The sequence below is a fragment of the Drosophila takahashii genome, chromosome 3R (genome assembly GCF_030179915.1).
Source record: "Drosophila takahashii strain IR98-3 E-12201 chromosome 3R, DtakHiC1v2, whole genome shotgun sequence".
In the NCBI taxonomy this organism is placed as follows: domain Eukaryota; kingdom Metazoa; phylum Arthropoda; class Insecta; order Diptera; family Drosophilidae; genus Drosophila; species Drosophila takahashii.
Window position 1 is genome coordinate 30,320,208 of NC_091681.1, and position 13,126 is coordinate 30,333,333.

The window sequence follows — 13,126 nt, forward strand, 5'->3', positions numbered from 1 at the left end:
GTCCACTTGTCCACTTGTCCAAAACATGTTTTTTAAGTTCTGAAAATTTGATATGACGTTCATCACATCGATATAAAAAACTTTTGTTCTACCACTTTTGGAAAAACCCGCTAGTTTAGCGGGAAAACAGCTATAAGTAGCTAAAATTCGGAAAGCCGTAACTTCTATACTACTAAAGCTACAGGCTTGTGCTGCATCTCGTTTGAAAGGTATTTTTAAATGCTATAAACGCCTTCTATATGCAATTTGTGTAAATGTAATACTTAAAAAAATATGAACAAAAGACAATTTTTTAAAACTTTTTTTTTAGCTTTTTTTTATTTTTTTCAAAAACGGCTCTAACGATTTTCTTTAAAACCTTAAACTGTATAGCCCTTGAGATTCCTTAAATTTTGGTATATAACACATTACTGTAAAAAGTCACGTTTAAAAGTTATTTTTATTCGAAAATAGCCACTTTTGCCAGCTCGAACAATTAACGCTCCCTGAGTATTGAATTTTGTGGGAGGGTATCCGAACTGTACTTTAGGGTCATGGAATCAGTAAATTTGCACTTAAGAGTTCCATATAGGAATCTTTTGTTCTACGACTTTTGGAAAAAGCCGCTACTTTAGCGGGAAAAAGCTAAAAATAGCTAAATTTCGTTAGTTTGTAAGTTCTACACTACTAAAGGTACAGACATGTACTATACCTCGTTTAAAAGGTATTTTGAAATACTTCAACGCCTTTTTAACTTAATTTGTTAAAATACAATAGTTTAAAAATTTTGATTGACCAATTTAAATTTAAATGTATATATTAGCTCCTATGAGAGCAAATGTAAACAAACAAAAACTTCTGATATCAAATAAAAACACCTCTTAACGAGGTAAAAAACTAGTGACGACCGCACCTTCAACATACAAAAGTTCTGATATCAACATTTGTGACGAAAAATTATTACACTCGTCATTAAATAGACTTTCTAATCTTTTCTCATTCGTCACGCTGCAATAGAAAATGCCTGTAAGGGGAAAAAGGCTGGAATAGTTTGCTAGGGCGGGCCGAATGAGAAAAGATTAGAAAGTCTATTTAATGACGAGTGTAATAATTTTTCGTCACAAATGTTGATATCAGAACTTTTGTATGTTGAAGGTGCGGTCGTCACTAGTTTTTTACCTCGTTAAGAGGTGTTTTTATTTGATATATGAATTGTGGAAGAATACAAATTAGTAATAAAATTTCCTTTAAATAAGTAAATCTAGTAAATAAACTATCAAATTAGGAAAAAGTCAAGCAAAAATTTAAATGTAATAATCAATTCAGAAGTAATGAACTTATTCATAAATTATCCTTTAAATATGTATGTATTCCAGGTAAATCCAAAAGTGAACTATTAACTTGAAAAAAAATCAATCATTTTATGCGATTATCAAATCGAATTTATGCATTCAATATTCAGGACTCACTCCCCTTCCTGCAATTTTCGCTCAAAAATGGCCCTCCAGTGTCATATCAGAATTCATTTCAACACTTAGGGACTTAGGCACTGCTCTCCCTTCCCACGAAAAGGCGTTCGTCCTTAATATATAGGGCCCCACTTCCTTGGGCGCAAAAACGAAGCTGTTAAAATAATTGATGGCCGGTTGCTGGGCGGCTGTTTGAACTTTACCATCCACCGTCGACAGCGGCGATGAGTACAAGAAAGTGCAGCGAAAGTCCCGACAACTAAGTGGCCATCAATGGTGGCAGGATCGGGGGGATCGGGGTCACCATCACCACCACCCGGGAGTGCAGTGCAGCCGGCGCGGCTAATATATTTTAAATGTTTGATAGTTGCACTAAAACAAAAGCGACATGGCGCAAAAAAATGTTCAAGTGGCTGCCAGATGGCAGAAAAATGGAGATAGAGGGCTAAAAAGGGGAGCCGAGCGGGCCAAAAGTGATTGCAATGGCCTTAAACGCACTCGGGGGGCCATTGAGGCGGCGCAAACAGAATGATGAAGTTGCCCCTTCGTTGGGAACAAGATGATGGAGAATCCTGAGATGTCTGCACTCTGAACAAAAATGTATAGGGGAAATACAGAGCAAAAATGCAGATTTAAATAGGATTTTCTTGAGGTAGTAGAAATGGATAAAATTTAAATCAAGGAAAGTATTTGGAGTGGTTTTTAATTTAAAATTTGCAATCAAAAGTAATAAATATTTATCCGTAGTAAAACAGTACTTTTTTGTTTTTTAATTTTTTATTAGAATTCTGGTGTTTATGTTAGTTTTGCCTTAAGTTATTAGGAGTACTGATCGGTTTAATTTTTCTCAGTGCATTAAGCAGCTTCTCCTTGAGCTGCAGGAGAGGGCTAGCCAGCTATGTGTTAAATGGCGGACTGGGACACTTGAGCTGCAGCCAAAGTTGGTCCCAATCCCCGTCTTCGGCGCTCGGTTCGCATTTCTTGGCCCGAAGTTGCCTGCAAGTGCGGCGGCTGCTCTGCTGCTTCTTGGCCCGGCTATTATGTGTATTAAAAGTTTTTCACCTTGGCACAGTAGCTGCTTCATTTTATTACAGCTGACACATGACCCCCCGCACACACACACAAACACACTCATACACCCGAGCATAAGACCCTGTTGAGCTATTAACTTTTGTTTTATGGCCGAGACTAGAAATGATTCATGTTTGCCCAAGCCAAGCGGACTAAGGAGATCCACTTGCCCGAAGGACGAGGGATTTGCCTCTACAAGTTTCTGTTGTTTCTTCAGCTTTTTTCCCCCTTCTTTTTTTGCTCTCCGGATTTTGTGGCCATGTAGGGCCAAAAGGGCGATGAATGTAATTAGAGTTTACTGGGGAGAATCGGATGGGAAATTAAAAATTCCACATGGTAAATTTGTGGAAAATATTTTTCGGGGCCTGTCTAATAATGCCTGTCGACCGAACAATTCGGCAGAATGCAATCGGCCGAAACACACACACATATGTGTAAGCTTTCATTTAGAAACTGAGGTTGTAATTTGAGGCCATGCATGTGGCAAAAGATACAAAAGTAAATAACCGGGTCAGGCATGCGAAGATAAACCAGATACACTCTTACTGCAGCCCCCCCAAAAGATAGATTGTTGGATGAATGCGGATGAAATAATTTAGTTTTGCCATTCGAAACAGACATAAATTCACCCGAAATATATTTGCAGTATCACAGTAATCTGTGATGAAAATCCTTATTAAATTTGGCCCAATTCTCTGAAAGGCAGGTATGTATGCGCCTGCCTCTCCATGGAAATGAAAATTATTTTCAGCTTCATGCAATTTCCAAATTTTCCGCAAATCAGAATAGAAAAACAAACAAATCTTGAATGAATTTACTGCCAATGCAACTTGGCTTTATGCTCAAGTTGGGAAAGACACATAGTTCAATTATGGCCAAGAGCCCGGCATTTGTGGGCAAAACAAATTTGCCTGATACAGGAAAAACTTTTAGGCTGGGTCGATGACAGAGTTCCTAAATTTTGTTTTTGTTGTGCCAGAGTATATGTACTCGCAGGCATGTAGTATGTGCTATATGTAAGACTTCCTCCTATTTAAAAGTTTTCCCTGCCGAAAGTGGAAACTCGTGTCGGTCGCCATGTTAAGGCTGTCAGGCCTTGAATATCTAGATTTTAATTTTCAGATCAGACAAACGGAGTTCTCTAATTAAGTTCCCTCATCTCATCTCGTTTGCAGATACAACTTTTATCGGACAACTTCGGCCTGCAGTTTTCGCCCTCGTTAGCAAGCGATACGTCGGAATATATATGCCTGGTTAACGATCGGCATATACCAGAGGCCATAGTCGATTTGCTGGTTCAGGGTGAGTTCAAGATTTTATCTATCACAATATTACTGCAGTTTCATCCCCTTGATACATTTATTTATTTTATAATTTCTCATTAAAGATTGCAATTTGTATTCCTGGCTTCCATTTCATTTAAATTATCACACTTTGCATTCATTCACTTGCTTTCTTAATGAAACGCTTAACTACTTTAATGATTTTTCCGGTTTACTTGGCCAACATCCGCTGGCCCCCCTTGAATTCCAGATTCCATTACCCGATATGTCTTCGTTCCTCTTTATTTCTGCATCGATTCCACACTCTTGTTTTCACTGTTGTCGCCCTCGCCTTGACATGATTTCCATTTGCATTCCACTGATAGCTGGCACTTTTCTCGTTTCTTCCCTGCAGATGTGCCCGATCCGCCGGAGCGACCATTGTTGATAAGTTTCACATCACGCTCGGTGAATTTATCCTGGGCGCACTCGCAGCATCCGCGGAATGCGCCCGTCACGCATTTTATTATTGAAACGCGGTAAGTGTTGCCACGGCGGGAACGAAGCACCAGAAGAGGTGCCAAATATCGATAAGAAAGGGCTAAGTTATGAATATATGGGAAAAGAATCAGCTTTATAAGAAGCATTTGAAATCCGAAAAAGTTATATGACAGAAGAGAAAATATTATTATAAAGAGTATACAATATTTAATATGGAAACATAAAAAATTTTGTTTTATTTTATTAAGGATTCTTGAGAAAAATAAACATTTTTTTCATTGCATACTTTTAGACACCTTTTAAAGTGATTTAAAATATACGAATTCCTAAACAAATTATTCTTACGAGCTTTAAAAAGGTTTTTGACTTAAAAAATTAATTATTTTTCAAATTAAAAAAACGAAGTACTTTAGGTACAATCTTAAACTAGTGAAACTAGCTAATTGACCAGCACTTTCTCACCAGTGTGGGATGTTTTAAGCTGATGAAGTGCCCGTGGGTGGGCACTTGGCCGGTTGGATGGATAAGTTGGATGGGTGGGTGTTCGAGTGGGTGGCGAAGGGCGCTGAAGAGCTGTCTGTGGCGATGATGGACGCGCGGCCATGATTGACACATGCAAAGGCGCTCTGCCAAAGGATGCAAACTGCGGCTGACCCCATTGCGCTAATGAATTAGCGAGCAAAGCGAAACGCTGGATGCACACCATCGCCATAATGCACCCATCAGCGTCATTGGGATGCTAAGCAGCTGGCCACGCCCACAGCCACGCCCACGCCTTTGACTTGAACCCGCCCATCGGATTTTCACGTCTGCAGGCTGGACGCATTCAATTAAATTTATGCGTTTACGGCTGGCTTAAATGTACAACTACGGTTGAAGTATTAGCACTGAAGATAGTCACTAGCTTTATTTTCTTATAAAACTCCAAATGGCTTTAATAAAAAAATAATACAAAATTTTAGTAATTAATATATTAATACATTTTGAAGCAGTGACTAACTAATCAGTTTTAATTATAAAATAATTGGGTTAAACCATTTTAATTTTAATTTCAGTGTTGAAAGGTGTTTCAAAATTATGAAACACATTATTTAATTATAGAATATATATTTTTTTTAAATATTTTAAAGTACCTACTATATTTTCCAAGATAGTTAATAGTTAAGTAAAATGATTGCTAAATTTTTGACTGCTACTGTAAATCTCGGACCGCAGGTCCAGTCCATTGGTTCGGCAGTACTTTAATTATTATGTAAAAGGATGACGACGACATGCATGACTACGGGGATACGCACTTCACTTGTGCTCCATTTAAATAGAAAAGAAAACACAGGCACGCGTATAAAGCCATATCTGTGCATCAGTGTGTGTGTGTGCAAAGGGGGTTTCCCCCGGTTTAAGTCGAGCACATATACACCCATAACATACACATACTCCTGGCATTGTGCGGCACTGGCTATTTTCCGAATAACTTGAACTCAATGCGGGGCATGAAATAAAAAGCGAGCGCCGCCAACGCGGTACAAAGGCCAAGCGAAAATGTCGGAAAAAAAATACCAAAAAGCGAAACTTTTTCAATAAATTTCCATCAACTGCAGTAGCGCCGGGGGAAAGAGGGCTGTGGCGGAGGCGGTGGCAGAGGGGGAAGGGGGGCGTGTCCTCGACAAGACACTGGGTTCCCAGCACAATCGATGACAGCCAACTGGAAAGCAGAGCCTGCGGTGCATTTATGCAAAATAAGAAATAACTGCACCCACACAAACACCGAAGGAAATGTGAACACGCGCCGCCGCCTGCCAAGTGTAACTACACTTGGAGAAACTTTGGGAAAAGTGCAGAGTTTTCCAAAATTAATTGCCAAACATAATTAAAATTTGGTAACTTTTTCTTATTAAAAGTCTTTATTTCCAAAGTCAATATTAAATCCTTAAGAACTTATAGCATTGTATCAATAATGTAGATTACTTAACCTAAAAAAATTTCTTACTTTTTGTTTTATGTATTGTTTTCGACGTTTCATAAACCATTTCTCCCAGTGTATGATCAGCTTATACGCAGCATAGCATACTTTTTTGGGTAACGCGTACACAAAATGAAGCTGCCCCGTTGCCATCTCATTCTCATTCTCCGGCGAGGTGGAGCTGCAGACTGCATTTTATGTAAATTCCCATCGACATGGGAGTGAGTCGAGTTCTTGATGCTGTCGAGGACCCCCTTATCGACTCCCCACCCTCCTCTCCCTTTATTTCACAACGCCTCTTATTTACATTTTCGCTTGATTCGGTTTATTTGCGCATATGCAAAGGGGGGATGGGCGGTTCAATATGCACATGGAGCTCCCATCGAAATTGAAAGACGCCAGAATCAACGAGATGATGACGACGATGATGATGATGGGGACATCCTTACGCTGGATTTGCCGGCTTGGCCCCATGCAATTGAAATGGGCTGAGGATGAGTTGTCCTGCCAAGCGTTAAGTCTATCCATAAATTGCTGCCCCTCAACTGTTGCACAGCCAGCAGGCAGGATAATGTCATCAGTTGGCGGATGTGTGTGCCTGCATATACACATACATAAATGCATTGATGTTTTGTATTTCGCATATTTCGTTGGCAAAACTTTCGGTCAACCGAAAACTGGGCCAAAACTCTGCGGTTTTCCACTCCACACACAACACATGACATGTTTATCAACTGCTGTGGATACTGTTTCTCGATTTCCATTCACCAAAAACCAAGCCCGAAATAAAAAAAATTGTCCATATCATTATGGGATGTCCGCTCATGATTCAGATATTTTCTTCTTTTTTTTTGGGCCACACATCTCACTCAGCTGTATTTTCCGTCGCTTGATTTTGTCCTATGTTTATTCAGTTTCTTTTTGCTGTGAGTACACGAATAAAATTAATTAAATCTTACGCTTATGAAAACATTTTCATTTGCTGGCTATTTTTTGTTTACTTTTCACATTATGTAAAATACGTTTAAAGGCATAATGAACTGGGGAAACATTAATAAAAACAGTTATAATTGGAAAAAGTGAGAAACAATATAGCTTAAAGTAATTTAAATGAAGAATGCTAATTGAAGTGTTAAAGAATTTTGTGAAGAATTTATATAGTTTATTTTTACAAATTCCTGAACAGCAAGATAGTTTATTTTTAGACCATTTTAACGATGTATTTCGGTATCCCAATAAAATGTACAGTTAACTGCCCAACTTTCTGCCAAAACTGTGGTTATAAATTGTGGTCTTTTTTTAACCAAGTTCCTGACTTATCTGCCGAGTGCTCCGACCACTATTTGTCCATTATCTTTAAGGACTCGTGCCGCAAGTAAATTGTCCTGTTTCAACAACTCGTGCATGAACCTTGGCCCATAGCCCTCGGTCGTATAGAAGCGATACCCATGGAAAGCAAACACAAACCCGCCCAGATGCATAAATAACTCATATTCATTTGCTTAATATGAAAAAAGTAAGCAAACATTTTTAAAGCAGCTTACTACCAGTGGGGAAAAACAACAAGAACGTCAGTGGAATAACAGCAAAAAGCATCCAATGCATGTCCGTGGAAAGGCCGCAAATTTATTTGCCATTGTGGTTACTTTGCCCACGCTGGCGGAGAATCTCTCCCTCGGCGTCTTTTTTGCCAACCGGGGTTTCGGGGTTTCAGGTCCAGGTCCAGAACATTTTTCATATGTTTTTCATTCGGGACAGATGATGGGAGGGCACCGCCTGCCATGCTTCATAAAGTCGCCAAACAATTTTTTACCGAATGCAACGTGTCCGCAGGCCCGATGCCCCCGATATTTCGATATATATATATATATATATGGACACTATATGTACCCACTAAATGCCCATTGCCAACGCAAACAGATGTGCCCCACTCAACGCGGAAGCTGCTCGCACGCATTTATTAATTTTAATCATTTTTTTGACACAATTTCCGATGGCCATTTTTTTCGTTTTCGGGCTCCTTTTATTGGTTGTCGCCATTCATGAAATGTTCAACATTTTTCATCGGCTCATATTTAAACAATTTTTAATCACACCATAAAAGCCGCACCGAATCGGTAAGCCCCATTAAAATCAAACTTTAGATGGTGGGACCGAAAATTTATGCAGGCCCCCGAAAAAGGAGAATGTGCCAAAAAATATGCTAAAATTATGTGAGTTTAAACCAAAATTTACTACACTTTGAAATGTGCCATGAAAAATGTTCATTGTGCGAGCGGCTGCGAGTAATTTATATGCGCAGCAACAACAATATCGGCGGAATATACATATAGGATTTTTCTTTTGGGTACGTATATAGGTGGTCGGGTGTATTTTTGTACGGCAGAAAGGCGCATAAATATTTTAGTGCCTATGCGCGGCACACATTTCACGAACGGATCCCAAAAGGACCCCGCCACCCCCACAAGTGTCATGCAAATCCGCATCCGTTTTATATAAATTTTCATAATGCATTTTATACCCATGGTTTATGTATATTGGAACCCCAGCCCCTCTGCTCTCAATCTGTCTGTCCCTTTTCCTCATTTGCCCTGGTATATTGCAGACGTAAAATATAGATTTCTGAGTTTATTTATATGAACATGCTGTTGTGTGCCGGCAATTGAGCTGGTAATTGCAATATAAATGCACAATAATGAAATGATTCGTTCAAATAATTTGGCCGAATCAAAATGTTTTGTTTGCTCGCGTCCCGTTTGCCCGATTAATTGTTCATTGAATTTTCCCTCTGAATGAGCCATCAGCATGCACTATACATTAATGAGGTCAATAAGTCTTTGAAAATTCAGGTAATTTAAAGATATGCGGAACAATGGTAACATAAGATACTTAAAATTGAGTATTCCTGACTCTTTAAAATTATTTACCTATTAAATAATTTGAAATAAAGGTTTTTATACGACGGCAAGATATTAATTATAGATGGTTGTCGTAGAAAAATGATCAGTAAAATAAAATATATTAATGTTGAGTAAGAAATATGCTTTAGCCTTGTTTAAATAAATTTACAAATTTGTATTATTAAGGTACTATAATTTCCCACAAAAAATACTAACTTACAACTTGTTTTCGTCTTTTTAGGGAGGGCGAGGACGGCATTTGGGAGCAGCTGGCCAGGATATACACAAAGACAAATGCGACGTCATATCAGGTGACCGGGCTGACGCCCTTCACCGTCTACAGCTTTCGCCTCCTGGCGGTCAACAAGCTGGGCATCAGTCCGCCGTCCAAGGAGTCCTACTATATAGTCACGCTGCGTGAGGGTAAGTCCTTTTCCCCCAGATCCTATTGTGTGCTTACACACTTTATTGGCGGCAGGATCATAAACTATTCGCGTAGGCGGTTCCACATAACATAACGTAATATATAGCGTATAGCGTATAGGGGCAAAATTACGCGACACATGACATAACAATTTTTACAATCGCATTAATTTTTCATTTCAATTCCAACGACTTGGGCTGACTTTTAAGTGCCGTCAATGAAAAGTTGTCACAGGCTCGCCCGGTTTTTCCCTACCACTTCCACTCACTCCCAGTTTCACCCGCAACTGCCAGCAATTACGGCCTCATAAAGCCGGAGTCTCCTCACGTTGTATACGTTTAATTATTTTTACGCTGACGGTAGGCCATCGCAGGATCGCCTAGGCCAGGTGTGTCGTCATTTTATGGTCCTCCTCGGCTCCTTCACCTGGGATTCACCTCCCGCATCGCATCCTGCTGTTCCGGCAATGACATTAACTGCGTCCGCTTGTAACCCAAAAGGAAACTACAATTGCGGTCACAATGAGAGTTAAGGATTTTAAAAATTAATTATCACTAACCAAATTATTATGAAAATTCGAATAAATTATGCAGCCGATGATATTTATACACATTTTTTTTGCGAATTAAAGTTTTGCGAATTAAGTTTATAATTATAAAAAAGGTAGAAAATATATACAACATCATATATGATAAGCTAGAATCAATTTATTTAAATAAAATAAATAAATATTTTTGAACATTTTTTTTCCCAATTATTTTTATAACAATTCTAATCCGAAAGTAACATATTTTGTTACCTCAACTGTTTCGTATAGGAACACTAACGTTTTAGAGGCCGCTTTCATTTCATTAACATGCGATGACAAAGCCGAGAACTTTACCTCCTGAAAGTTGAGGGAACTATAGTCGAAGTATGGTTTCAGCTAGATGCACTAATTTTGTGCCGAATGCCTCAGCTTCAGAGGCCCGTGTCATTTGGCTGACATTTCACCTGCTGCTGCTGCTGCTGTTGCTGCCACAGACAATGATTAATCGTACGGCGGTGCGTGTTCCACATATAGTATATGCGCCCCACATATGTATAAATGGACTCCAAAAAGTCACAAAACTTTCCGTAGGCTTTAAGAGCGCGAGACACATTAATCAAAGGCAAAGTAGCTGTAGCAGCGGCAACAGCGACAAGCTATTAGCAACACATTTGTCTTACGAACATTGGAAATGACTTTGCCGCTGCACAGAGAAAAAGTGCTACTAAGATTCTAAAAATATTGTATTTTTTGGCAAAAAGGAACATATTTTTATTAATTTAATTTTTATTTTTCCACAATTTGTTTTTGAAGAGTTTAGAATCCCTTTTAGAACTAATTTTCTTAGATTTTTCTCAGTGTAGGCTGCTCGGTTGGGTGTGAAATTCCATTTATGCCGCTCGCACAATGGAATGCGACCCAAGCTGCCGAAGCTGCAACACATGCGGTTACAAATTAGTCAATAGTGTGTTGCTGTGTCCTCGTCTTCAGAGCTCATTAAGGTCCTTTCGGCCCTCCTGGCGGGCTATGAATGCGTGTATGTGCCTATGTATGTGTGTGTGTCCTGCGGTCGCCGCCCGAGTTGCCAATTTGTATAAATTAAGCCTGCGGCATGCATAAATTAACCAGCGACATACATACCAGCTCTTTTCCTCCGCCCAGAAAAGTGGATTCTGGGCAAATTCCAAATCTAAGCAGCGGAAAAGCGAAAAGTTTTCAATTTTCAGAGCAAACTTTGGACGCGGCATCAATGTCAAGCCAAAAGACACAAAATATCTTTTAATTTATTTATAAATTCATTGAGGTATGCGAAGTATTTCGCCCTTCTTTTGGGGCTGGCAAAGTGCCAGCTCATCCTTAGCCGGGCACACCTGCTACACTCGGAAAAACACGGGAGAAAAAGCAACTTTAAAGTTAGAAAATTCAATATAATTTTCTTAAGATTTTTAATTAAATGTTTGGAATACAATATTATCCTATAACTCTCTTCTTAAAATAAATTTTTTATCAAACCTAGCATTAGTATTTTTTTTTCGAATCTGCCCTAGCAAAGTGTTATTTTCTGAGTGTATCAGCGCGACACACGCATCATTTAACCTGCGAGTAATTCTCGTAGACAAGGCCAAAAGGGGGTTCGGTTGCGAATAGAAAAGACGTCCAAAAACGTAGGCGCATAGACCCTGAAACCCACTCCAAAGGCCTAGCAAAAAAACAGGCCGTGGCACTTGCAACTTATGTTGCGTGACAGTGACAACTTGACAATGCCACAGACAACGTTCCGCTTTACATGACAGGTCAGAGAGTTTTCGGGTGAAACTTTTGCGCGGCGTTTTTAATTTCGAATTTTTGAGTTGCCCCGCCGGAACTTTTCTGCCAGCCAAAGTTTCTGGCCTAGCTCAGTCATTCCTTAACCGACTTAATCTCTCTTGCAGCTCCCACAGGCAAACCCATTCCGACAACGGCCCACAATACGTCCTCCACCTCGGTCTACATCTCGTGGAAGGCCCCTCCGCCGGATACCATACTGGGCGAGTTCCTCGGCTACCGCATCACATATCGACCACGCGATCGGGATCCCAACGATACCAAGGAAATCTACATACGCGACAACACCGTGGAGGTGAGTTGTGATTATTATACCATTCGCAGGTGTATTTAGTTGTACAGGCCAAAGATAATTGAATTTCACGATTTCTGACACTTTGCCGTGTTGCAAATGCAAGCCCGAGTTCGAAATGCAGTGAAAAAAATCTTATAAAAAACATATTACGATATTTTGATAAAAAGGTCAAGTTTAGACCAATTTACTATTTTTGTTTAAATAATTGGGAATTCAAAAATTCATTTTTAGGATATAAGAAAAGTTATTATTTTGAGTTTCTGTGATCTATTTGAAAATATATATATATTTTGTTAATTTCATATTTTTTTATTTTTTTTTTTATTTTTTAGTCTAAGTATTTATTTTGAGTGCTGGAAAAGAGAGCGTGTCCCGCCTGCAGCGTCATTCAATTTCGCTTTGGTTTCGCTTCGTGTCTGTCTGCCTTGCCACGTGCATATCATTTTCTTTGCCACAAAAACTCGAGGATTTCTATTCCGATTCCGAATGCCAGGGTTTCGGCTTAAATTTTGGTCGAAAAATTGCTGTGTGTGTGCTCTGGCGGGTGTTTCCACCTTGTCATTCGCCGGCTTAAAGTCACATCAGCGGCGTATTAAAAAGTAATTTACACCTGGCGACAAGCAAAACATTTCCCACACACCTGAATGGAAAGAACCGGGGGTTACAAGTGTTTTCCGTTGGCCACCTGTCAAGGTGTTACCATATCTCGTTTGGGGACCCCGCTATCAGTGGCAATTTGTTAACGATTAGTTCCCAGCTGGGGCCAGTTACTACTTGTCTAGGCCGAAACGAATCCAAACGAAACGGCAGTGGGTGTGTTTTTCCTTCTCCACGGGTTTCTCTATTGTGTGCGGATATAGTTGGGCACGCAAGTTGGCTAATGAACAAGGCAATCGGGGAAAGTCGATGAAG

The 13,126-nt window shown here is 39.5% G+C and overlaps 2 protein-coding genes across 5 annotated transcripts in view; one reads left to right on the top strand and one right to left on the bottom strand.

Moving 5' to 3' along the window:
* Nucleotides 1-13,126, top strand: part of Ptp99A (Protein tyrosine phosphatase 99A) — a 135,301-nt gene that overhangs the window by 43,646 nt on the left and 78,529 nt on the right. For all 4 annotated transcript variants that reach the window (XM_017153241.3, XM_017153238.3, XM_070216211.1 and 1 more), the window contains exons 4-7: nt 3,695-3,821; nt 4,197-4,320; nt 9,384-9,565; nt 12,027-12,214. In XM_017153241.3, coding sequence (XP_017008730.1) covers nt 3,695-3,821; nt 4,197-4,320; nt 9,384-9,565; nt 12,027-12,214 — 621 coding nt within the window. The remainder of the gene's footprint in view (nt 1-3,694; nt 3,822-4,196; nt 4,321-9,383; nt 9,566-12,026; nt 12,215-13,126) is intronic.
* LOC108065310 (uncharacterized protein C2orf42) overlaps nt 7,145-13,126 on the bottom strand; it is an 87,184-nt gene continuing 81,202 nt past the window's right edge. The window contains exon 5 of the mRNA XM_017153244.3: nt 7,145-7,166. The gene's annotated coding sequence lies outside the window, so the exon portion shown is untranslated. The remainder of the gene's footprint in view (nt 7,167-13,126) is intronic.